We start from the raw sequence: 27,638 nt of genomic DNA, 5'->3' as shown, positions 1-27,638 counted from the left end.
TTTGTACTATTTGTGTTCCTCTAATAACATTTAATTTAGCAGTGCAGTCGCCTGCTACAAACACACACACTCAGAAACCTGCTTCTGTAGCTCCTTTTTCTCCCACTCTGATCAACAGATGGGATAAGGAGTGAGGTACCCTAAGGCAGTATCCATAACCATTTCTTCCTAATGACAATGGGGCTCCAAAAGAACAAGGACACAAAACTTGGAAAACTTAAAATTTAAGTTTATTTTTATTTCTTATATATTTCTATGGCAGAGGTTGGCAAACTATGGCCTGTGGGCCAAATCTGGTTCACTACCAGTTTTTGCTAAACAAAGTTTTATTGGCACACAGCCATGTTCATTCATTTACATACAATCTATGACTGCTTTTGTGCTACAATGGCAGAGTTGAGTAGTCGCAACAGAGATCCATATAGCCTACGAAGCCTCAAATATTTATTATCTGGTCCTTAGAGAAAAAGTCCGCTGACCCCTGTTCGAAAGTATCAGTGAACTAGGAGACCTCAGCTCACCACAGCTGATCTAACAGAGACAGAGGATGAAACAAATTAGGCCCAATAAACATTCTAAGGCACAGGAGACGAGAGACAACAAGATGGTGATACTTATCTCAACTCTCTTAGAATTCTACTTTCAAGTCAGATAGGTATCCAGGATTCTGGCGCATGCAACCTTTTCAAAGGTATATGAAAGGAGTTTCTAAGAGTAATGTCAATGATACAAAATGTATTTTAAGCTGCTCACTTAAGGTCAGCAGATCAAATCTAACATAATTATCCACACGATGAACTGTATCTTACAACACTTCAAATTTAAAATTACTTAGACATTCACTCACCTGAACAATTGAGTGCACACCAACTGTCTGCATAGCTTGGCTTTCATCATCTGAGGTAATAGCAACAAAACTAAACCCCCGAAAAAGCTGATGTGCATTAGCACTAGGTGGAATGCCAGGTGAATCTGAAAAGAATAATAAATTACTAAGAAAGTAATTGCTTTGAAAGGTAATTAAGGGAAGAATTGTCAACATTATGAGCGTTCTCACTTATTCTGGAATTCCACTTCTCAGGTATCCAGTGTTTCCAGGATAACTAAGTAAGGCACTGTATCAGATCTGTCCTGATGGCTTATTGCCATCAAAACTCTAACATCCTAGTCCCTCAGAGCCCAGAAAATTGCTAATTCATTTGAAGAATATACTAAATTAATGAATTACTGGGTTAATATATTCTAAATTAGCACTGTCCCAAAGAATTTCCTGCAGTGATGGAAATTTTCTTTATCTGTGCTGCCCAATACAGTAGCCCCTAGCCACATGTAGCTACTGAGAATTTGAGATGTGGTTAGTGTGACTAAGAAACAAAATTTTTAATTTTAATTAATTTAAATTTAAACAGCCACATATGGCTACTGGCTACCACATTGGACAGTGCAGCCCTAAATAATAACCTAACAATGCTATGGCTCCCGGTTAGGGGGAGATATAAGGTTGATCTGCAGATAATTTAGGAGAAAGGGATTTAGTCCAGTGGTCTCAACACATAATGTCAGAATCTAGAAATCTAAACTGAAGATAAAATTATTATACATGTAAAAGATCAAATTTATATATATATATATATTTATATACACACACACACACACACTAGGACGATCACAGTACGTAGTCCTTAAAATGTTTTATGACATGACATGTATTGTTATTCAAATTATTTATGTGGAATCTACTGGCATTAACAAAAACAGAAAAATACTTTCACAATACAGTTAATGCTCACTAAAAAAGAAATAATACAAGTATAATAATATGTTATTCATAAATATAAACATACAATTAGGCATACTAATATTTATAAACATACTATAAAGGCTAAAGGCAAGCAAAAAACAGGTAAATCTACTTAAACATCAACTCCACATAAAGTTCTCTTTCAATATCAGCTTGATATTCTCAGCAATATATATTGTTTAGTGAATTCTACATCAATGTGACAGTATTATACTGAAGACTTCTGCTAAGAGAACCTATCTGGGCAGAATATAATATAGAACTGCTCTATTCTAAGATTTTTCCTCTATCAGGACAAATTGTATTGAGAAAGCAAAGTAAAACATTACCATATATCATCAGTTCTATGCATATCACTGTCTATACATTTGATAAAATTCTGTTCATGTGTTAATCCAAATTTCTAAGGCTGCCTTACAAAAACAAACACCCATCAATGCTTAATATAGATTGTTAGACTTTTGGCTGTAAAGCTTTATAGCAAGGTTTGAATGATACACTCTATGGGAAATACACGCAAGTACATTTTCTATTTATTTGCTTGTCAATGATAAACCTGGGATCTGATACACCTAAATGAGAGAACATTAGAGTGAAAAACACCATTATGTACAATGCACACACTAATGAATGAAATACAACTTACCATTTCAAAGATCACTTCTCTAATAGTCACTGTTTGTGCAATTTTAGGATAAAGCCTGATACAGGATATGAATCATTTTGAAGTTATCACACCTCACATGAAGTTTAAGTTATGTTTGGGATTTGAACTTTGTAAGTACTTCCAGAATACCATATAATATTAGAATTTTAAAGGGCACTACTTATGCTGTAGTATTTCATGTGAACATAGCTACAGGTAAATAAACGCACAACCAAATAATTTTTTCACACAAATTGTATGGAAGTTTAAGGTACAACGTAATTTGCTAAAAGATTTAACAAGGATCTTAACTTCTATAAAATGCTATAAAGGATTTACTAATGATCTAGTTATTACAGCAGGGGTAGTGTATGAAGGGAAAAAATGAGGACAGTATATAGAGTTATACTAGATAAGATTTTCTGATTGAACAAGAAAAAAAAATATATTGTCTTATATTTGGGTTTTCACGTTTTCTCCTTACCTTTGGGAGTTTTCGCAGTAAACTCAGGATCAAAATAGAAAGTATCTTCAGGCCTGCCAGTTGCAGGTTTAAAAGGTGGATGAATTTCTCTTCTATACAGTTTCTGGAGGAAAAATAAGAGACTTAGACATGTGTTAATTATAAAAAAAATTTCAAGCAAGTTTTCATTCTATACTTACATTCCAGTCTATTGTTGAGAAAAATGAATGTCTTTTAATTTCTTCAACTCCATCTGGTCCTGCGCCTATCAAAAATTGACTAGTTTTGATTAAATGGTAATTTTATTTCAAGGATAAATATATATATTGTTTATTCAGTCTTCACTTTTAACATTTGTCCTACTATTTCATAATCCCACAACAAACACAAATATCCATCTCCCCCCTAGAAAACAAACACCAACAAACACACAAAAGAAACAAATTAATTAAAAATTTTACCTAATCTGTTTGCAGGATTTCGTTTGAAAAGCATTCGTAAAAGACTCTGGGCTTCAGGACTCAAAAACTGTGGCATCCCAAGTTTGGCTCTAAATAATAAATCCATATATTTTATGTTTTGGAGGTATCTGTATTTTATTTTTAAAATAAACTTTTAATTTTAAGATAATTATGGATTCAAAATCAGAAATAATACAGAGAGAGCCTACGTACCCTTTACCCAGTTTCCCCCAGTGGTAACACCTTACAAAACTATAGTGTGATATCACAACCAGGATACTGACATTGACACAATCCACTGATCTCATTCAGATATCTCCAATTTTCACTGCACTTATTTGTGTGTGTGTTTAGTTCTATGCCATCTTTTAAATTGAAGTATAGTTGATTTACAGTATTACATTAGTTTCAGGTGTACAGCATAGTGATTCAGTATTTTTACAGATTATATTCCATTTTAGGTTATTATAGGATAACAGCCATAATTCCCTGTGTTATATTGTATATCCTGTTGCTTACTGATTTTATACATAGTGGTTTGTATCTGTTAATCCCACACCCCTAATTTGTCCCTCGCCCCCCCTTCCATCTCCCCTTCGGTAACCATACGTTTGTCCTCTGTATCTGTGAATGTTTCTGTTTTGCATATACATTCATTTGCATTATTTTTTGACTCCACATGTAAATGATATCATACAGTATTTGTCTTTCTCTGTCTCAGTTATCTCACTTAGCATAATGCCCTCAAGGTCCATCCACATTGCTGTAAATGGCAGAATTTCATTCTGTTTTATGGCTGAGTAATATTCCATATTCCATTGTGTGTGTGTGTGCATGCGTATGCCAAATCTCCTTAATCCAATCATCTGTTAATGGGCACTTGGGGTGCTTCCATGTGCTGGCTATTGTAAATTGTGCTGCTATGAACACTGGGGTGCATGTATCTTTCTGAATTAGAGTTTTCCCATCAACAGTGTACAAGGGTTCCCCTTTCTCCACATACTCTCCAACATGTGTGCTTTTTTTTTGGCCACACCGCGCACCTTGCGGGATCTTAGTTCCCCAACCAGGGATTGAACCTGGGCCCTCGCAGTGAAAGTACGGAGCCCTAACCACTGGACCGCCAGGGAATTCCCATCCAACATGTGTTATCTGTAGACTTTTTTTTTTAAAACATCTTTATTGGAGCATAATTCCTTTACAATGTTGTGTTAGTTTCTGCTGTATAACAAAGTAAAAATATGGAATGCTTCACGAATTTGCATGTCATCCTTGTGCAGGGGCCATGCTAATCTTCTCTGTATCATTCCAATTTTAGTATATGCGCTGCCAAAGCGACCACTATTTGTAGACTTTTTGATGATAGCCATCCTGACAGCTGTGAGGTGAAGTTCTATGCCATTTTATTACATTTCTAAGTTCCTGTATCCACCACCACAGTAAAGGTACTGAACAGTTCAACACCACCAGAATCCCTCAAGTGGCTCCTTTATAACCACACCCAGCTCCCTCCCTCCCCAATTCCTAACCTCTGGCAACCACTAATGTATTCTCCATTTCTATAATTTTGTCATTTTAAGAATGCCATGTAAATGGAACCATATAGTATGTAACTTTTTTCATGCAGCATAATTCCCTTGAGATTCATCCAAGTTGTTGTATTAATAGTTCATTCCATTTATTTATCTATCTATCTATTATATTATTTATTTGGTTGCACCGGGTCTTAACTGCAGCACGTGGGCTCCTTAGTTGCTGCTCCAGGGCTCCTTAGTTGCAGCAGGTGGGGTCCTTAGTTGCGGCTCATAGGCTCCTTAGTTGTGGCTTGCTGGCTCCTTAGTTGCAGCACATGAACTCTTAGTTGTGGCATGCATGTGAGATCTAGTTCCCTGACCAGCGACTGAACCCGGGCCCCCTGAATTGGGAGCATGGAGTCCTATCCACCGCACCACCAGGGAAGTCCCAATAGTTCATTCATGTTTATTGCTAAGTAGTATTCCATGACAAGGATATTCCACAGATTATCCATTTATCTGTTGAGGGACATTTGGATTGTGTCCAGTTTGGGACTACTATGAATAAAACTGCTATGAGTATTTGGGTCTAGGTTTTTGTGTGAACACAGAATGTTAGCCCCAAATCTTCTGATGAACTTCTTCATTTTTCAGAATTTGGTAAAAAGCACTACTGTAAAAGTAAGATCATCTGAGTCTTAGTTCTGGGTCTGTTACTAAGAACTTTGTGACCTTGGGAAAGCCAATCCCCTTGAGCCTGTTACCAGTTCTTCATGAGCAAGGGGATTGGATGTTAGATTAATGGCTGCCGAACTGTAGACTTGGAACCCTTTCTCAATAGGAATTTAAGAAATACAACATTTAAAACATTTAAAAGAACATGTGCTTCACACACCTATTTTTTTCCTCCCGTTCCCTTTAATAGCCCTCCAGGGAAGGGGAGCTGGTGGGAAAGGGGTCTGTGGAACATCTAAGATGTCTGTGGCACACAGTCTGAAAACCACTGGCCTGGATGAGCTTGAAGGTCTGTTTCACTTCTAATATATAATTTTACTCTTTTTCTCAACCTACAAATTAAGGAAACCAATGATCCTGTAAGTATGAAAATAATAACAGAGCTGGAGAAAATGGCTAGCAGAGAAATTTCTATTTCAGAAATAGATCCATTTATTATTCAGTGAGTTGTTATTGAAGCTACTATGTGCTAGACACTGCTTAGGATATGGAGATAAAGACAGCCCCCCCCCCCACAATCAGTGGGGAAGACAGATATAGATAATGCTAGTACATTAAGAGACAAATTCAGAAGGACACATGTAAAGAGTGCTAAGGGAACAGTAGGGAGTATCTATTTTAACATGGGAGATTGAAAAAGGCCTTAAATGCAATTTAAAGGTTGAGAATCTATTCGTTTGGCCAGTGTCCCCCAATATTTTACTAAATAATATTAATTTCCCTAGACACTTAGCAACAACAAAAAAATATTTCATGATCCAGTGAGTTTGTGGAATGCTATCTATTATACCCCTTGTTAGAGACATAAAAATAAAATACGTTGCATATAAAAGGCCGATAAATTTAGAGTAATGAAATCAGTATTTTTCTAAACATTTGTTTTTAGCACCTCTTCTTCAGAGAATACCTATTAACATCTTGTAGAATTAGCATTCTGTTGAACGACAGAAACGAGGGGAAACACTGCCGTATTTGGTAACAGGAATATAGCAGAGGTCTTTAAACAGTGGACTAACGGACCAGATTTATTTTCACGAGGGAACTCCAAGGGAAGTATAGAATGATCTGGAGTAGGAAGCGGTGGTAGGCAGTGAGCAATCTACTTAGAAGCTCGGCCCTATAGTGTGGGTAGGAGATCACCATGGGTAGGAGATCTGAGAACTGTAAGCAGTGCAATGCAGAAGGAAGGCTGGGACAGTGAAATATTTCTGAGAGTGAATTTGGTGAATACCTTTGTATGCAAGAGAGGAAGAAGTCAAGAATGATTTCTAGGTTTCTGGCTTAGGAGATAGGGTACATGGAAAAGCTGTTAATTGGGAATACAAGAAGAGGAACAGAACAGCGAACAAAGATAAATTTAGTTTAAAAATGTTAAGTCATGCAGGTGAGTAAATGGAAATAAAGGTCTGGTGCCTGGTAAATTAAGGTAAGAAAGAGTGATTTGGGAGTAATTAAAATGTTCAATAGTTATTGGAAAGACTGATGTCAGTCAGGAAAGTGAGTCCAGGCGGGGAGAAAAGCATATCAGAGATGGAACACTGGGTAACGAGAACATTTAAAAGGTGGTCAGAAAAAGAACAATTTGGGCATTAAAAATAATGAATGCAATTGGCTGAATCACACTGATTATTAAATCCCATGACTTCGTTATAGTGAAAAAGGAAAAGGAAAAAGCCAAAACTAACATAAAAACCCAACTCATCGGACATCACCCCCACTGGGGCTCATCTTGTTTGAGCCTTATTTCAAGGTAACTAAATAGCCCTAGTTGATGAGGAAAAGCTCACTGTTTTGGAAAATACCAGCTAATAAGTGAAGGAATAACAGTAATAGAAAATACACAATTTAAAATCCCTAATAAAATAACTGTTTCAAGTAATGATTATCAGTGGATGAAACTATTAGATGAAAACCTGACAGGGAACTTTACAATGGAGGGATCAGCTGTAACCATGGGAATTCATCACTTAAAGTGGGGCAACATGGTGCTGTAAGCCTCCTGATGTGATGCAATAGGGTGCAAAAGCACGAGCTATGAAATAATGTTGCCAAAAAAGTTTAACCAAAAACAGGATAAAGTAACAAGTGAAAAAACATCACAAGGAGAATAAAAAAACTTCACACTCCTGGGAAAAGACTAATTATTATGTAACCATGGTAACAAGAGAGGCGCCAGAACCATTCAATTGATCAAAGACAACTTGCCTAGGTGAACAGAGTTTTTTGTTTTTGCAAACCAACGAATCAGTAACTGCTCTTCATCTGTGAAAATTAGCCAAATAAGAATGAACTGACGCCAATAACCACACCTGAGTGCCAAGAGTCCCACCCAAGTAACCATACTTACAGATGATGTCGATTCATTTTAGGCCCTGAAAACCTGCCAATTCTTGAACTCCACCCTTCCCCAAAACCCTATATAAGAACAATGGTCTACTCTGCTTGGAGAGATTCTACTGGACCAGCACCGCTTTCCCTACTATAGTAAGCAATACAATCACCTTTATGCTTTTTGTTTCAGATATTAAGAAGTGGTCTCATCTTTTAACAAGATAAATTCAGAAAGTGAAATTCTATAAAAGTGACATGGTTTCTACAAGTAAATGGCAGGGGAACAACAGGGGTACACTGTTCTAGATGAACAGAAGCTGAAGAAATACAACGAAAGGATATGTGCAGACTTGATTTGGGATACAGTTTTGGAGAAAACCTGAAAAATCTGCTTAAGGATTGGTATTAGATAACTATTACCAGTTTACATAAGAAAATATCCATACATTTTAGCAATGCAAACTGCAGTAGGTGAGAAATGACATGTCTGGAATGCTTAAACTATTTCAGTAAAGAAGAAAAAAAGAAAGGAGGAATAGACAAAGCAAATGTGGCAAAATCTTTATGACTGTTGAATGTGGGTGACTGGTATACGTATGTTCACTGTATTATTCTATTTTAGCGAATTTACCCTTGAAATTTTTCATAATTAAAAAGAGAAAAGCAGGCAGAGAAGGAATGGTCAAGCAAAAGAGACCAAAAGAGGAACGGTTAGAGAGGTGGGAGAAGCAGATGAAAGTAGGAAAAATGAAGGGGGGAGGGGGTGGCCAGCAGTGTCAAATACTCCTCAGAGAGACCTTCCTTAAATGTCTCATCTAAAATGATTCCTGCCCCTGCCCCTTCCCTCAGACTTCAAAAGTACCCTGGTTTATTATCCCCACTGCTCCTATTACTACGGGAAATTATTATATTTATTTGTTTAAATATTAATTCCTTGTCTCCCCCACTAGAATGCAAGCTCAGTGAGACCACAGAAGATCTTGTCACTCTTGTTCACATTGCATCCTAAGTACATATAGAAAGACCTCAATCATCTGTTGAATGAATTGCGTGAACAAATCATACAAAGAGTCACCTTTCTGACAATCTGCCACTAGTTTAAGCAACCAGGAAATTACTGATGACCATAGTGAGAGAATGGAGCCGCTCAATGGAGCGGTAGAAATGAACGACAAACAGGCTATGGGATAAAAGCAGCCAAAAAAAAAAAAGTAAGAGAAAGCACAGACCACTCTTTAAAGAGGCTTTTTGTTGAAAGAATGCAGGAAGATGCTGCAGAAACTTGAAAGATAGGCCAAGTCAAAGAAATGGTTTGTTTTTCTCAACACTAAAGTGTGTCTATTAGCTGAAAGGAAGGGGCCAGAGTAGATGGAGTGATGAAGGTTCACTGAACATTCATTTGTATAGCAAATATTTTTCAATGTTTTTTATTGTGAAGAATAACATAAAGTGCAAAAAACAAAACCAAACCTCCCAAACCCAAAACCAAAGTACACAGCTCCATGACTGACCACAAAGTGAACAGTCATCTGGCCAAGAAATGTAACATTGCCAGAACCCCTCATCCAATGTAACTACTTTCCTGATTTTGCCGCAGGCTTCTGCCATCTAAATAGGGACCCTAAAAACTATGCTTCAGTTTGTCTGCTTTTAAAACTTTATAAATAGGATCATCTGTGTAGTATTCATTCTTTTGTGTCTGAATTGCTTTTGCTCAACATTCTTGTGAGATTTACCCAAGTCATTGTATGTAACTGTGGTTTGTTCATTTTCTTTGCTGTATAGCACACTACACCCACGGGCAAAAGGCTTCAGCCTATTTTTGTATGGCTTTTGAGCTACAAATGGTTTTTACATTTTAAAAGTGCTAGAAGCAAATAATAAAAAATACAAATATGTGACAGAGACTGTGTGTGGCCTACAAAATCTAAAATATTTATAGTCAACCCCTGCTGTATTCCATTGTATGAATATACCACAATTTATTAGTCCATTCTTCTGTTAACAATCTAGTTTCTACCTTTTGGCTATTACAAATAATGCTGCTATAAATATCTGGGTACTTGTTTCTTGATGTGCAAGTACCTTGATGCATAAAAACTGGGTGCATGCCTAGGAACAGGATTACTGGATGAGGTTATACATGTATTTGACTTTAGAAGAAATGCCAAAAACTGCTTTCCAAAGAGGTTATATGAGCATTTACATTCCTTCCAGCTATGTATGAAAGCTGCCACTGCTCCACAGCCCGTCAGCACTTTGTATTGTCAGTCTTTGTACCCTTAGCTACTCTGGCGGGTATGTAGTTGTAGCTCACTGTGGTTTTAATTTGCATTTTCTGATTAATGAGGGCAAGCATCTTTTAATAAGCTTATTGGCCATAGGATATCCTCTTTTGTGAAGTCCCTACGTCTCTTCATGTTTCTACTGGGCTGTCTTTTTCTTATTGATTGACTGGAGTCCTTGACATCTTCTGGAAACAAGTCCTTTGTTGGTTATATGTTATAAATTTCTTCTATTTTTTCAATGGAATATTTTGATGAGAAGTTATTAATTTTAATGTAGTAATAATTTATCAATCTTTTCCTTTATGGCTCATGCTTTTTGTGTTGAAAGACTACTTTTTCTACACCAAGGTCATGAAGATTCCTCCTATATTCTCTTCTAGAATCTTTCTTCCCTTTTCCCATATATATGTTAAAAAAAAAATATATATATATATATATATATATGTAATATACTTGGAAATGATTTGTGTATGGTGTGAGGTAGTTTTATCTTTTTCTGTTTGAATATCATTTTTTCCAGCATGATTTACTAAAAAAGGTGCTATTTCCCTACTGCTCTGCAATTTCCAATGGTTGTAAATCGAGTGTCCATATATGTATAGGTCTGCTACTGGCCTCTCGAGTCCATTGCACAATTCTATTTTCTATACTTGTTTTAATGCCATATTGTCCTAATTATAGTTATAGCAAGGCTTGATACTTGGTAAAGCAAGTCCTCCTATCTTGATATTCTTCAGGAGTGTTTTAGCTATTCTTGGTCCTTTGTATTATCATATAAGAACCAGTTTATTAAGTTCCACACAAAAAAATTGTTAGGATTTAAATATGATTTGCATTGAAACTACAGTTATGCTGTCCAATATGGTAGCCACTAGTCACATACAGCCACTGAGTACTTGAAATGTGGCTAGCTCAAACTGTAAGTGTAAAACCTGCAGTGAGTTTCAAATAAAAAAAATAATGTATCATGTCTCGATCATTTTTTAATGCTGATCACATGTTGAAATGATAATATCTTGGATATACTGGGTTAAATAAAATATATTACAGTTAATTTTAGTTGTTTCTTTTTACTTTTTTAATGTTGCTACTAGAAAATTTAAAATTATGTATGGGGTTCACATTATATTTTTTTATTGGATAACACACATCCTTTATAACACTTGGGTCTGTCATAATGTGAATATTGGAAGGTACAACCTTCCAAGTTACTTCGGTCTTTTAAAATTTCCTAGCATTTTCTAAGTTCTCTGCATAAAGTTCTTGCATAACTTCTGCTAGATTTATCCCTAGGTTTGATTTTTTTTTTTACTATTGTAAACAGTATCTTTTTAAAAAAATTCCATTTTCTGTTGCTAGTATACAGACATGAAATAGATTTTATTTATTGACCCTTTATCCAGCAACTTTGCCAAGCTCTCATTAATTCCAAGGATTTATATGAAGATTTGGATTTTCTATGGACACAATCATGTTAACTAAATAATGACAATTTTTTTTTGGCCGCGCCGTGGGGCTTGCGGGATCTTAGTTCCCTGACCAAGGATCGAACCCAGGCCCCTGGCAGTGGAAGCGTGGAGTCCTAACCACTGGACCACCAGGGAATTCCCAATAATGACAATTTTATTTCTGCTTTTTAAACCTTAAGCTGCACTTCTTTTGGATGCCTTACTTTACTTGCTAGTACCCCCAGGACAACGTAAACAGAAGTAGAATAATGGGCATCTTTTTCATATTCCAAATCTCAAAGGTAAACCTTTCAGTAGTAACATGAAGATAATTATGAGTATTCTAGATCTATGGGGTTTGCTCATATTTAAACCACGTAATATTGATGTCATAATATCAATGAATTTCTTAGTTATTTCTTATACTATAGCTAACACTCTAAAAATCTCATTTTTTAGTTTGAAGCATTTATTTTTAAATCTCATCAAAACACATCCACTAGGGAGTACTTACTTAAGAATCATAGTCATTGTTTCTTTTCGATCTTTTCCTTGGAAAGGTAGTGTACCAGTGAGCATCTCAAACTATAAAAAGGCGAAATAATCAGAGGTATTAGTCAGTAGGTATAAAATCTGAAGGCTAGAAGATAAAAAAGCATCATCTTAATTACAACCACATCTTCTAAAATTGCTATACAATAAAACAAGTGATTTATATTTCTACTATATTCACTAGTGAACTTCAAAAAACAAACAAACAAACAAACAAACACCCCAAACCTTACCATTAACACACCGAAAGACCACCAGTCCGCACTCTGAGTATGACCTCGACGATTAACTACTTCTGGAGCCATGTATTCCACAGTTCCACAAAAAGAATACGCTTTCTTTTCATGGTCAATAGACTCTTTACTTAGGCCAAAATCTGCCAAAATAAATATCAAGTTCATAAATATCCTACAATAATTTGCACACGTAAAGTTTAAACTTTGAGTTCCAAAGTTTACATTAATAGTTCCAATATTTACATTAATTATTTAAAAATTCTAATTCAAGTTTTTAACACAATGTGTTACTTAATATTTATACCATGATCAACCTTAAAGGAAATTAATTATATAGAGTAGGAGAGACTATTTTAACAAAATGAGGATTTTTACCTGTTAACTTGATGTGACCTTCTTCATCAAGAAGTATGCTGAAAGAAAACAAAGTTACAAAATCTTTTCAAACCATTAAAGAGAGATTTTTCGAAGTTAAAACTGAAATTACTCTGTTAAGTATCAGATCATCACATTCATTCCAAAATATTGCTTTAGACTCTGAATAAAAAGGCGAAGGTAAAGGAGGAGAAAAATTATTTTTTTGGACACACATACATAACGAATCCCAAAGGCAAAGCCTTATAACTTGTATTAATGAGCCAGGGACACTTGAGAACTATGAGGAAAGGAACCAAGACCTATATTCTAAGTTGCTCTTAGTGCCTTTCTGCAGAGGTGGCCTAACTAAACTCCCTAGTGCTTGCACAATAGACAGAGGTCTGGATAGTTAAGTCAAAAGTGTTAGAGCTGTCATTTTAAAGGCATCTGACTCAATCATTCTTTACTAGCTTTTTTTCTTTTTCTTTCTTTCTTTTTTTTTTTTTTGGCTGTGCTGCGCAGTTTGCGGGATCTTAGTTCCCCAACCAGGGACTGAATCCAGGCCCCGGCAGTGAAAGCGATGAGTCCTAACCACTGGACCGCCAGGGAATTCCTTCCTAGCTTTTTTTCTGACACAACTTACACAATCCTCTTCTCCTCAACCCACCTTCCTCATACTCCTTGTTCTTCTTTGACCCATCACTACATTGTATATATTATCCAGTGTTTTCTCTCTTTTTCAGTAAACTGAGAGCTCCTTGAGACTTTGACCTTATTCATCTTGTAGCTCACTGTTTGGTAGAGCACAGATAAAGAAGAAATGTATATTGCATGAATGGGGCCAGTCTACAAAGAGCTGATAGAGCATTCCAAAGAGTTGGGATTTCTTCTTAAGGGCAATGAAGATCATAAAAGGTTTACATGAATGGAAGGTAAAGATAATCAGATCTGCAATTTTAGAAAACAATTTAGAAGGAAAAATAAAGAATAGTGTGCTCTTAGGTATGACTTATGATAAAGAACAACAACTGGAGAAGACACTCAAGTTTCTGGCTTTAGCAGATACTTGAGTGGAGAGTAAGGTCGTTAATTAAGGAGCTATAGAAAGGAGTAAGTACTAAGCTGTTAAGCCAGTTACTGCATTTCTGGATGGGTATTTGAGTATACTGACTTGAAAGGTCAAGTAATAAGGTCAACTATTTCACTCATATTCAAAACTATTCCATAATATAGGCATTTCCTTACTTTTAATACATTTAATTCCTTACTTTATTTCCTTACTTTTAATTCTTTTAATTAACTAAAAAAATGTGCAAGCCAAATTTTGTTATAATAAAATTTTACTATGTCAAAAATACTACCAACCTTCCTATATCATCAGTTCAACTATGATTACAATAATGTTTACCAGTGAGGGTAATTCAGTAGGGACACAGTGTTCAAGTCTCTTTCACTACAAAGGACTTGTTATGAAAAAAATACTGATCTTGATTATGCTTGACTAGAAAGCAGACCAACACATTTAGGGAATATAAAGGGAATTATTAGGTATGGTGGGAATCATCCTCCCTTCTGTCTAATCAACACCTGGAAGACAGTTCTAAAAACAAAACAAAACAAACCTCAAATCATTCTTGGTAATTTTGAAAAAATTAAAAAAGAAAACATGGCTAAAAGGGAATTACTTATACTTCCTACAGCAAGTGCATTCTAAGATAACCATGCCCGTCCTTTATCTTTGAAAGAAAAAGTCAACTGTATTACTCTCAATAAGCAAAGTTCCCTTTCAATTATTAATAATTATTTTTAGCCATATTTATTGTAACAGAGTTCTAGTTTAAAAGGATCTGGAAAACCCCTTATAGTGCGTAAAACAATTGGTCTAAAAATTTAAATTTCTCCTAAGCTCTACATGATGATATCACTTGGATCATTTAACAATTAAATGTTATTTCAGTTTAATAGTGTAGTCTAGACATTTACGTGAAAAATCTCACTATAAGCAATCTTACCCACATTAGATCTTATTTGATCTTTGAGACAGGATCCATGCTTTATATATAATTTTAAAACCAACATTAATACAATGGTCTACAATAAATACATTCAATTAAATGATATAAAACACGAACACATTTTTATTATGAATGTTTAATCTTATGTTCACAGTAAATTTTTCTTCTAAGGGCTATATGCTTGAATATTCATTCTCACTAGGAATTATATTTTATGTTGTGATAGTTAGAAATTGGGAAAATGATGAGAAAAACTCAGTCATTATCTGGGGAATAAAATCAGAACCATATGAAACTTATCCGAAAACAAAATACCTGAAAAAAAGCGTAAAATATGAAAGTATAACAATTTCTAAATGATCACTTAACAGGATTCCAAAGGAGTATTTCCTTTGTTTCCTATTGTAATATATAATTTAAATTTTGCATGTAACATTTTAAGGTAAGTAATATCCAAATTCTTGATAAAGATGATAGTTACACAACTCTGAATATACTAAAAAACATCGACTTGTTTACTTTAGTTTTAATAGCTGGATATTAATATATCATATAGGTCCAAAGATCAGGACACAAAGATTTATGTACAGTATTTACTTAATAAAGTTTAAAACAAATGAAACCTATATTGTTTAAGAATGCATACTTAGGTGGTAGAACTATTTTTTTTAATTAAAAAAAAATTTTTTAGTATAATTAAAGGTTACTTTCCATTTACAGCTCTTCCCCAATATTGGCTATATTCCCTGTGTTGTACAATACATCCTTGAGCTTAACTTACACCCAATACTTTGTACCTTACCGCTTCCCCACCTCTATATTCCTGCCCCAACCCCCAGCAGCCACTAATTTTGTTCTTTTTTATGGCTGAGAAATATTCCATTGTATATTTATAACACATCTTTATCCATTCATCTGTTGGTGGACAGCTGGGTTGCTTCCACATCTTGGCAATTGTAAATAATGCTGCTATGAACATTGGGGTATGTGGACTATATCTCAAAAAAGCTATTTTTAAAAATTCTTGATAGAACAAGGCTCTTGTTTGTATCCTTAAAAAAGGAGAAAAGAAAACCTTTCTTTCTCAAAGTGGTAGATAGTAAACACTAACAAATTAAAACACAGAAGTGTGTACAATTTAAATAATATTAGCTTCTTGATAACCACTACTATAAAAGTAAAGGGAAATTTGCTTAACTCTCATTAAAAATTTGAAATCATGTGGAGAAGAAAATTTTCAATAAATGGTATTTGGAGGAAACAATTAGCTCCCTGCCATCCCTCATACCAAAAACTTTCTAGATGGAGTTAAAAGTAAAAAAAACAAAGAAAGAAACCATAAAATTAGAAGAAAAAAATCTTATCATGAGAATTGGAAAAGCCCTTCGAAGAATAAAAGTCACAGAAGAAACCACAAAAGGAAAGACTGGTAGATCTGAGGGAAAAATACTTGTGTAGGTTAAAATAACACAAAATTAAAAAATAGGGACTTCCCTGGTGGCGCAGTGGTTAAGAATCCGCCTGCCAATGCAGGGGACATGGGTTCAATCCCTGGTCCAGGAAGATCCCACATGCCGCGAAGCAACTAAGTCTGTGTGCCACAACTACTGAGCCTGCTCTGTAGAGCCTGTGAGCCACAACTACTGAGCCCGAGTGCCACAACTACTGAAGCCCACACGCCTAGAGCCTGTGCTCCACAACAAAGACAAGCCACTGCGATGAGAAGCCCGCACACCGCAACGAAGAGTAGCTCCCACTTGCCACAACTAGGGAAGGCCTGCGTGCAGCAACAAAGACCCAACACAGCCATACATACATACATACATAATAAAATAATAAAATTAAAAGATAAACTAGAAAAGTGTATTTGCAACATATGTCAAATGGTTAAATTCTTAATTTGTATAGAAAGGTCTCTTACAAAACAATGGGAAAAAAACAACACCCCAAAAGAAAAATGAGTGAAGGCCATGAACAGAAAAATCACACAAAAATACAACTGCCAATAAAGCTATAAGCATAGATTTCCACTTCATTAAAAATCAAAGAATGCAAATGAAAACAAGGGTAACGTTAACAGGTATTTTGATTAACAGATATTTAAAAGTATGAGCACATAAAGGGTTAGCAGAAATGTGAAGCATAGGCATTCTAATCCAGTGTTTGTGGTAGTTCTATGAAATAATATTATTTTATATTACCCCCTAAATAATTATATTACACTGTATTCAACTTAGCAGCATGATTCCTTACTTTTCTGGTTTTAAGTCTCTATAGATTATTCCCAGGCTATGTAGATGGTCTAAAGCAAGCGCAAGTTCAGCCAAGTAGAATTTGACATCTTCTTCTGTGAACATGACCTAAAATAAAATAATAATTTTTCTGTCTTTATTTTCTTTTTGCATTTGCTATTTTTTTAAAGTTCCATCCTACAGTTTAAATATCAAAAAATTATAAATATGCTAATTACACAATTCACTTATGAAAGGAAATTTCAAAAATGACTGAGTTAGTCAACTAATGACTTACTAAATGCTAAATATGCACTGTGGGGAAAATAATTTTACATTTTGTTAAGTAACAACTATATTCAGATTGTGCCATTGTTGCGCCATCACAGTAACATCTTAGAAATGAAAAATGATCTTTACAATGCAGGTTGAATTTCCACTACTGATTGTTTAAGGATATCTTGTTGTTATATTATTGCTTCTGAAAAAACTATAACTAAAAGAAGCAGGGCAAAAGACAGTTTATCAATTTAAAATCTACTTTCCGAATAAATTCAGGAGTTAGGAAAATAACTCTTTTTGGCTCTGATTCGTCAATGTAAGAATCTTGTGCCACTTGACAAAATACGACAAGCATAATATTGAAATATAACAAAGCTTTAGTTGAAAAAGGATGTGTATAAATAGATTTAAAACAGAGATTAATTATATACCTCTTTGGATAAGCGTGTAAACAAATCTCCTCCCCTGAGAAAGTCCAATATAAGATACAACTTCCCTTCAGTTTGAAAAGCTGAATGAAGAAACGAAAATTTCCATTTAATTCATAGTTTAACTTGGGGGGCTTACATTAGGTCAACTCATTCACAAATGAATACTATTTTAGCAAATTAATGACTACATCATAGATCTAAACTGATTTTTATTTAGAAGTTAACCAATGATTCCTCTTAATTTCCACGTAGAAATGTTAAATGCAGTGTTTCTTATTATGGAACCACTAAAACATTTGTTAGATTTTATTCAGGCAACAGTCTCTCAGGAATACAACAGTTCTAGAACATGCAGTCAATAAGAAAAATTCCCAACAGAAAGGACTTACTTAACCATGAAACAAAATACAAAATACCATGTCACTTAACTACAAAAAAAGGTGGATTGGTTAGCTTTAATTACACAGAATAAGAACATCAGGACGTCGATATTAGGGATCTTTCTTGCTTGTAAGTTAGGCTAACACATATAGACTATAAAATACTGGTACATTATTATTATTATAATTTAAAAATGATTATTATTACCTGTTCCTATGGCTATCACTCAGAAACTATAATGTTTAAAAGAAACACGAACCTAAATGCAATAAAAGCTTCTAAAATTTATCTAAGAAGTAATGGTTTAATTTCCATGACTTTACTATATGTATCTACTAGACACATACAAATATACACAAATAAATATTTATATACATTAGTATATCTGAATGCACTCAGGGAGTGGGAGAATGAGGTAAAGGGATGAGATGGCAGGTTGTTCATAACTTACCATAATGCAACTTGACAATAAAAGGATGGTTAACTTCTACCAAGATATCACGCTCCATTTTTGTCCGAACACGGTCTCGAACTATAAAATATTACACATATGGCTATACTGTAATAGCTTCCAGAGACAATCTTTAAAACAAAATCTCTTTGGTGACTATTTTAAATAAAATTTTGCTTATATGTATAAAAGCGTGAATTCGCATATAAATAAAATTACTTATATGTATAAATAAAACTATTCATTACTCTTGAATTTTCAAAATTAATAACCATTTTTTAATAAATTATGTTACCAGAAGAAATTGTATATATTTATAAAATCTGTGCTTTACATTAAAAAAGTACAGAGAACATATTAGATGTTGGCTTTAACATCAGATTTCCAAGTATTTTGATCAAAGTTATGAAAAATAGCCAAAAAAGGAGCAACTTTTTAAAAACAAGGCATTCCAATGAAATGTTAAAACACACACAAAAAATGAAATAGGTTTTAACACTTCTCCCTACCAACCTTATCAACTCAATTCAACAAACATTCATTAAGCATCTAAAATATGGGGCAGACATGGTGAAGGACAGATATACTCCAAAAGGTGTATTTTGAGGGAGGCAGGAGAGGAGAGATACTGAGAGGAAGTACTGTGGTGCAGCTGAAAGAGCAAAGGCTTTTTGGAGTTAGAAAAATCTGGATTCAGATCTGTGTCATCTTGAGCAAGTTACTTATTTAAACTCTCTGTGCCTCTATTACACCTCTCATCTATAAAATGGGGATAACACCACTGTATCTTTGGGGGCTATGTGACCATTTGAGATAAGGTTTGTACATCGAGAGCCTCGCATATAAGAGATATTCAATTAAATAGTAGTTATAGCACCATGAATATGATAAAGGGATAAAATGATGTATTACCACCAATAAGCAGTACAAGAATTCAGAAAAGGGAAAGATCAGTTTTACTTGCATAGGAAGGCTAGAGCAAAGAGGTGGGGTTAGGGACTTTTAGAGTGGAATTTATATGGGCAACAAGGATTGGACCGAGAGAAGAAAAGTCCAGGTATCGAGTACCAGTGCAAGCAAGGACATGGAGGCATGCATGATGAGCAAGAAGGAAGCTAATCAGTGTGGAAACTGGGGGGCTGGGGGTGGGTGGGGGTGGGAGGGGTGGTGAAGTAGGGAGGATCCAGATTCCTGACAATTTGGAATGCCAGGATGAATTTACATTTGACCCAGTAGGCAAAGATCTCTTTTACCAACCAAATATTTCCTGAGCAAACTCTACATGCCAGGCACTGTGAGATACAAATAAAATAATCTTCAAGAAGCTAATAATCTGGTGGGAATGACAGACAAGTAAACTGATGATTAATCATCTGATAAGTACTCTGTTGGTAGCTCAATGGATTTAAGAGGTGAGAATGATCATTCATTAAAGTTTTTTTTTCTGTGGCATAATAAGGATAAATCACACATAACTTCTATTTTTCAGGCCAGAGAGACTGAATGGTTCTGCCGAAGATTAAATAGAAAGAATGGAAAGAGCGTCTTTTTTGGCAGTGGGGGCGGGAACAGACAGAATGATGAGTTTTCTTGTCAATTTAAGGTGACCACTGATATCTAAAACTCAGAACTAAGCCCTCTGGGAAAAATGAACAAATAAACTTAAAAATTTCCTATGTTTCCCATTCTACCAGTTTTCCACTCCAACTGGGAGATTTTGGTGCCAGTGACTGAAAATAGGCAAAACAGGAAAAGGACTCAATTGCTCTTGATATCAACGCAGCTCTGTCTTTTTATTGACTTGTTTTGTGGATGTATCAAATTCAGGATCAATCTCTGATTTTGTTATCTTGCCCTATCACTACAACTCTGATGCCTTATGTCCAACAGGCCCTTTCTATTATTTGTGTGAATGAGGTTCATCACCTAGGCCTGCTGACAATTCTAGTCTAGTCTAGCCCAAAACTGCCCTTTTTTCCATCGCTACCCATACAATCTTGGATTATGTTCCTATTACCTTAAAGCTAGATTCCAAGTTTCTACCTCTTTCAATACTTATACAAAGCTTATTTAATAAGCAGCAAAAATATCCATCAGTATATTTACTGTATATCCCTCTTCTATTATTGTACCACTATGGAAAGAACAATTACTTGGGAGTCAAGAGCTATAGTTTAGTGGCCATGCTAATAACTAGATGAGTTACCTTGGTCAAATCCTTTCATTGCTCAGGGGCTTCCTGCTTCCTTCTCTATAAAATGAGAGGCTAGAACCAGATGCTTTTCTTTCTATTATGATTACCTTGTGAGATAGTTTCCTTATATGCAACACTGATGAGACCTTGTTTAGTTCAAAACGAACAGTAAGATTCACTCACTAAAGAATTCCTTCCTTCTGTCTGAGATAGGACTGTGTAATAGTTCTAATCTGGTTTCTTTTATGTATATAAAGACCTAGTGACAAATATAAATCATCCTACAATCAGGAATTTTGATTAGGATATTAGTGGTTCAGAAGAAGGCATGCTTTACATTGGTTAAACTCTAAACCCCCAAAACTGAATTTGTTAATACTGACTCATGTTGGCAAAGCAACTACATTCCGCTGAAATAATTTTTATCACATACTAGTTATTACATTTTAAATTCTACTTGACTTGAACATGAGAGTGAATAAGAAGAAATGCTCTTTATGTTTCTAGAATTATGTATTAAGAAAATGCTTTAAGCAATAGTTTACAAAACCTTTTAGGCCCACAGACTACTTTATTAGGACAAAAGTCCCCATAAACTCAACCTAACACTTTTGACTTCTTTTTGTCCCCATTTATTATATTAATAGAAACTTTAAAATGGAAAGAGACTTCTGGTTAAACATGGATGTTTTACTTTCTACTTTCTTCTAAAACCCTATTGAAATTACAATAATGGAAAAATTATGCATAAACTCACAAGGACAAAAAAGAGAAGCAGTAGCAGAAGGTGACTAAGTGGTAACTCACGCAGCAAATCAGAGAAAGCTAAAATCTAAGCTTAAAGAAAGGAGGTCAATGAGAAATAAGCAAATTCTTGCCATAGAACCCCTTCTAATCAGCTTTTTGGTACCGCACTTTTTTTTCTTTAAAAAAATTTATTTTATTGAAGTATAGTTGATTTATAATGTTGTCTTAATTTCTGCTGTACAGCAAAGTGATTCTCACACACACACACACACACACACACACACACACACACACACACACACACACACACACATATATATGAATATAGGTACCTCACTCTTAAATGAGGAAAAGACAGCAAAGAATTCCCAGGAATTTAAGGAAAGACTCTAAACACGAAAAATAGCTATCAAAATAAGTAGAAAAATATAGACCTTATATAGATCCCGATTCAAACAAATTACAAAAACAAAAATGAATTATAACAATAGGGACAACTGGAAACTTGAGCACTGATCAGATATCTGTATATTAATTTTTCAGGTATAATCATAGAATTGTATTATTTCAAGAGTCTTTATCTTTTAGAGATACATACTAAAATATCTATGGAAGAAATTATACAATGTCTGGGATTTGCTTCAAAATATCAAAAGAGGGGAAGGGAGAGAACACAGATAAAAAAAGATTGATTATGAGTTGATAAATGTTGAAGGAAAAAGAAGGGTATATGGGGCTTCTCTATATTTTCTGTTTCTTTCTGTAGATGTTTGACACTTTCCATAATAAAAAGTTTTTAAAAATGTAATAATTAGGGCTTCCCTGGTGGCGCAGTGGTTGAGAGTCCGCCTGCCGATGCAGGGGACACGGGTTCGTGCCCCGGTCCGGCTGGGCCCATGAGCCATGGCTGCTGGGCCTGCGCGTCCGGAGCCTGTGCTCCGCGGCGGGAGGGGCCCCAACGGTGAGAGGCCCGCGTACCGCAAAAAAAAAAAAAAAAAAAAAGGAATAATTAGAGAACAAGGAAAATCTAGGAAATTAAAAATAATGGTAGAAACATGAAGTTAATAGAAGGGTTGGAAGATAGATGATAAAATTTCCTAGGAAACAGGAAAAAAAGACAAAAATGGAAAATAGGATGGAAAAAAAATAAAAATTAGGCAACGACCCAGGAGGTTCAAAATATCCAAAGAGTAGCAGTTATAAAATTGAGAAGAAATGACAAACTACTTTCCCAGAACTGAAGAAATGAGTTTCTAGATTGAAAGAGACCACCCCATATCTGGTATGATGAATTTTAAAAATCCACACTAAAGAAATACCATTATACAAATTTCAGAACACCGGGGGTAAAGAGTAGCTTGATTCTAAAGACTTCTAAGGAGGAAAAGCAGCTTATACACAAAGGACTGGGAACCATAATGGTAATAAATTTCATAATTGCAACACAGGAAGCTGGAAGACAATGGAAACAATGCCTTCAAATATCTGAGGGAAAATTATTTCTGATCTAGAATTTTACGTCCAGTCAAATTATAAATTAAGTGAGGGGCAGAATAAAGGCATTTTCAGACATGTAGTTACAAAAAATTTACCATCCATTCAGCCTTTCTAAAGTAGCTACTAGAAGATGTGTTTCAGCAAAACTAGAAAGTAAACTGAGAAAAAGGTAGGTACAGAATTTAGGAAAGGAGATCTAATACAGCAAAGATGTGAAGGATATGTGACTTCAGTACAGGAACAATTTGTATAAAGCATTATGAAAACATTACTAGGAGGACATGAAAAGGGAAACTGTGTGTAAGAGAACTAAATCCTAATCTTCCATGGTAGCAAGTCAAAAGATTATGTCTCCAAAATGAAAACAATCCAAGAATTACAATATAAGAATATTGAATGTGGAGGTAAAAGGCAGAAGCAGCAGCTGAAGAGACGGAAGTCATTGTCTCTGGGGGTCAAGAACTGGGATAGGGAGAAGGGTAGGAAAAGCACTGCTATTTTATAAGACTCTATACACATATTACTTTGATAAAAATAAAAATAAAATTTAAGAACACACCAGCAGTCTATAATTCCAATATGTCAAGTAGCTTCACTTTTCTATGGTCTCTTATATCGCTAACATCTATATAATTTTACATACTTGTGGTAGCCAAATTCGTTATAATGTTCACTTACAAATTTTTGTTACATTCATTTTTATGATTATATTTGAAATATTTCATTTAAATAATATTCTATTAAGTGGCATACCATACTTTTCTAAACATTCAATATTTATAAGATTTCTAAATTCTCGATATTCTAAATAATGTTGCAATGAAAATTTTCAAGTACACAAAATCCTTCTTTGAGATTATTTCCTTAGGTTACTTTAGCAGCAATAATGGTTCGTTGTACTTATTGCAAAACCGCTTTCTAACTTATGTTGCCATTATATGAAATAACTCATTATTTTATATGCATTTATCAGAAAACTGGGACATTTCCCCAAATGTTATTTATTTTATCCCCTTGCATAAAAATGTATTCTAAAACACTTTAGGTGGAGGTTGTAAAGTTATTTCTTAGGAACTCCTAACTCAATCATTCCTTTTACATTTATTAGTTGGAATTCCATTGTAAGGAAGAGCTTTCCCTTGTTCTCCATTAATTTATGGATTAACGCATGGATTCTTTATTCAGTGGGTTGTAATCGATCACTGTCATTAATTATTGCAATGTTTAAACTGTCCTAGATTTGGCCAGCAGGAGCCTTTTAATAAATTCCTTATATATTAATATTTTGTAATATTTGAGGCAAATAATTTCCTGATTTCCTATTTATACTATTTTTCACTGTACAAAAGGCCAAAAGTTTTTGTACTGTCAATTTGTTTGTAATTTGTGCTTTGCTCAATATCTCTTCACAAGTTTCCTAGGATGTGTTAAGTTGTAAAATTCAGTTAGATTGTTTATTATGGTATATGGTTTAAGAGAAGACTCTAGTTTTTTTGCAGGTTGTTCATAAGTATTTCCAACAAAATTTAAAAAATCAGTATTTAATTTCCCATTGTTCTGGCCACCTGCTTTGTCATACAGCACAGCACTTACTCACTATTTTTGTAACAAATACATGAAACTTTAATATATAATACTTTTGTACTGTTTTGTTCCACTGGTTTATATGCCTGTATTATTCTCCCCCAAAACACAATGAATTATTACTGCTTTTAATAAGCCTTAAACCTGATAAAACTTGTTCCTTTCTCATTCTTCTTTTTTAGAATACTCTTTGAGGCGTATGTTTTCAAGTGAAATTTTCAATATTTCAAGGAAAATGCAACAGGAATCTTGAGGATATGGAGCTAACTGGATGATTAGAGGAATACTAAGAGTCTTAACAGCCTTCTCTAAAAGGAATTGGGCATGTATTTCCTTTCCCAATATCTTTTAGGTTTCTCAGAGTTCATAGTTTCCTTTACATATACTATGCACAACACAAATCCTGTTATATACATGAAAAAAACTACTTTTGTTGCTTTTGTAAATGAACTCTCAAATAAGTTCCATCTATGCAGCTTTATAACATGGAATTCATGAGTATAAAATTATAAAAGTAGTGATGTAGAGTAGGGCACTGAGGATATAATTTAATTTCCTGGCCCTAGCAAGAATCAAGTAAGTAGTATGCCCAGGGGTGGAGACTGGATAGGAAAGAAAATACATTCAGGAAGGGAGCAAGAGAACAGAGGCAAAGGATGGTGTTTATAGAGGAAGGTGAAATTTCTTGAAACGATGATAATATCCAGTGTGAGTTACTAATTGGGAAAAATAACATCAGAAATAATAAGTGATCATCACAGATATTCCTTCCAGAATATTTCAAAACCTTTAGAAAATACAGGTACGTTGAAGAGGAAAAAAAGAGATGTCAGCAATCAACACACAAAATAATTAGAGGTTATGTGGTAAAATAACTGATACTACTTTAAAAAAGGAAGATCTAAGTATTTAAAAATCTATGTACAATTTTTTCTAAGTGACTGTTTACCTATAAGAGCCAAATCTGACATTAGATTTTTCAAAATCAGAGGCTTAGAATAAAAACTTATTTGGAGACCAGAAGTCAAAACGATAAAGTCCTTAGAATAAAAGCTATTTTGCATCATAAATCAGTAAGTTTTCAAAACATTAAAATAATAATATGAACTGGAAGATGCATCAAACCTAGTTTTAAAATTCTAAACTTCTACTTGCCTAAAGCCAAAGAAGAATTTATAATACTTCTTTTAAAGCATGGCAACTCCCATTCTCACTAGTCCATATGATTCCTAGCCTTGTAGGAAAAATCCACTAAAAGAAAGTCTAAATTTAAAGACAGTAACGGGAACAGATTCTGAATTTAAGTAACTGGCCTAGGAGTCACATGAGACCTATTCAGATTTTTCAGTTTGTTCATACTACGCGAACACTACAAATAGCAGTAGCACTTACCTTTCAATGTGGCCTTCTTCAATACTTTCATGGCGTAAAGCTGTCTAGCATCAGAGCCTGAGATTTTTTTGACTAAGAAAACCTGTATTTAAATAAGAGAAAATAAGTCTTACAAAGTATCATAAACTATACTGTTGCTAAAATAAGACCCCCTACTGTAATATAGCTTATTATTAGAAAGATTCTGATACATTAACTATTTTCCTTAAAATATTACCAATTATAAATATAGTGAGTTGTAAACACTGGTTATAACTTTGGGTGTCAATTTAAGTGAATACATTTTTTGTTGTTGTTTGCCAATTCCCAAAGACCATGTAACATGTAAGACAGAAACAAAAATCTTTAAACTATGAAGCAATTAGAGAAAAGTCTAACATGTTTAAAGTATAACACGGGTGGTGATTGCTCTGCTTCTAACAAAACAAAAATTCTGATTCCATAAAAACTTTAATACAGAAGTTCCCCTTGACCACAATTTTCTGTTGATTCAATTCTGTTGATAGTCTTTTCTATGTATGAAAACTCCACAATTTCTCATTGCTGGGCAGAACAATTTATTTTTATTTTTTAATTTTAGTATAGATGATTTACAATGCTGTGTTAGTTTCTGGTGTACAGCAAAGTGATTCAGTTATATATATAAATATATATATATATTCTTTTTCATTATGGTTTATTACAGGATACTGAATATAGTTCCCTATACAGTAGGACCTTGTTGTTTACCTATTTTATATACAGCAGTTTGTAGCTGCTAATCCCAAACTCCTAATCTATCCCTCCTTTATCCTCTTTCCCCTTTCGTAACCACAAGTCTGTTCTCTATATCTGTGAGTCTGTTTTTGTTTCGTAGATATGTTGATTTGTGTCATATTTTAGATTCCACATACAAGTGATATAATAAGGTATTTGTCTTTCTGACTTCACTCAGTGTGACAATCTCTAGGTCCATCCATGTTGCTGCAAATGGCATTATTTTATTCTTTTTCTTTGGCTGAGCAGTATTCCATTGTATATGTGCACCACACCTTCTTTATCAATTCATCTCTTAATGGACATTTACGTTGCTTCCGTGTCTTGGCTATTGTAAATAGTGTTATGAACACTGGGGTGCATGCATCTTTTCAAATTAGGGTTTTCTCCAGATATATGCCCAGGAGTGAGATTGCTGGATCATATGGCAACTCTATTTTTAGTTTTTTAAGGAACCCCCACACTGTTTTCCATAGTGGCTACACCAATTTACATTCCCATCAATAGTGTAGGAGGGTTCCCTTTTCTGCACATCCTCTCCAGCATTTGTTATTTGTAGGCTTTTTAATGATGGCCATTCTGACTGGTGAGAGGTGATACCTCACTGTAGTTTTGATTTGGGCAAAACAATTTAAAACACTTATACTGAAGAAATTTACTCACAACTATTTAATGTAAATTAAGTCGGAACCCTGCCTCCCCATCTTTTAAAAATCAAATACACACATATACCTAAATATTAAGAATACAATTCCCAGGGGAATTCCCTGGCGGTCCAGTGATGAGACACTATTGCACTTCCACTGCAGGAGGGGTGCGGGTTTGATCCCTGGTTGGGGAACTAA

The 27,638-nt window shown here is 34.6% G+C and overlaps 1 protein-coding gene and 1 non-coding gene across 15 annotated transcripts in view; both read right to left on the bottom strand.

Annotated features, from left to right (window-relative positions):
• Positions 1-27,638, bottom strand: part of RPS6KA3 (ribosomal protein S6 kinase A3) — a 110,417-nt gene that overhangs the window by 22,224 nt on the left and 60,555 nt on the right. For all 14 annotated transcript variants that reach the window (XR_009538364.1, XM_060136785.1, XM_060136780.1 and 11 more), the window contains 11 exons: positions 26,038-26,119; positions 18,624-18,704; positions 17,792-17,871; positions 17,101-17,207; positions 12,851-12,888; positions 12,473-12,615; positions 12,202-12,272; positions 3,372-3,460; positions 3,111-3,175; positions 2,932-3,034; positions 848-972 (listed from right to left, as the gene is read on the bottom strand). Coding sequence is in view for 13 of the 14 variants with exons in the window: in XM_060136785.1 (XP_059992768.1) it covers positions 848-972; positions 2,932-3,034; positions 3,111-3,175; positions 3,372-3,460; positions 12,202-12,272; positions 12,473-12,615; positions 12,851-12,888; positions 17,101-17,207; positions 17,792-17,871; positions 18,624-18,704; positions 26,038-26,119 (984 nt within the window). In the remaining variant the exon portion in view is untranslated. The remainder of the gene's footprint in view (positions 1-847; positions 973-2,931; positions 3,035-3,110; positions 3,176-3,371; positions 3,461-12,201; positions 12,273-12,472; positions 12,616-12,850; positions 12,889-17,100; positions 17,208-17,791; positions 17,872-18,623; positions 18,705-26,037; positions 26,120-27,638) is intronic.
• LOC132514188 (U6 spliceosomal RNA) lies at positions 4,607-4,709 on the bottom strand. Its single transcript, XR_009538676.1, has one exon. It is a non-coding gene; the product is annotated as a U6 spliceosomal RNA (small nuclear RNA).

This window comes from Lagenorhynchus albirostris, chromosome X (assembly GCF_949774975.1).
Source record: "Lagenorhynchus albirostris chromosome X, mLagAlb1.1, whole genome shotgun sequence".
Lineage (NCBI taxonomy): Eukaryota > Metazoa > Chordata > Mammalia > Artiodactyla > Delphinidae > Lagenorhynchus > Lagenorhynchus albirostris.
Note: the sequence above shows the minus strand (reverse complement) of the source record. Positions and strands in the feature narration are given on the sequence as shown.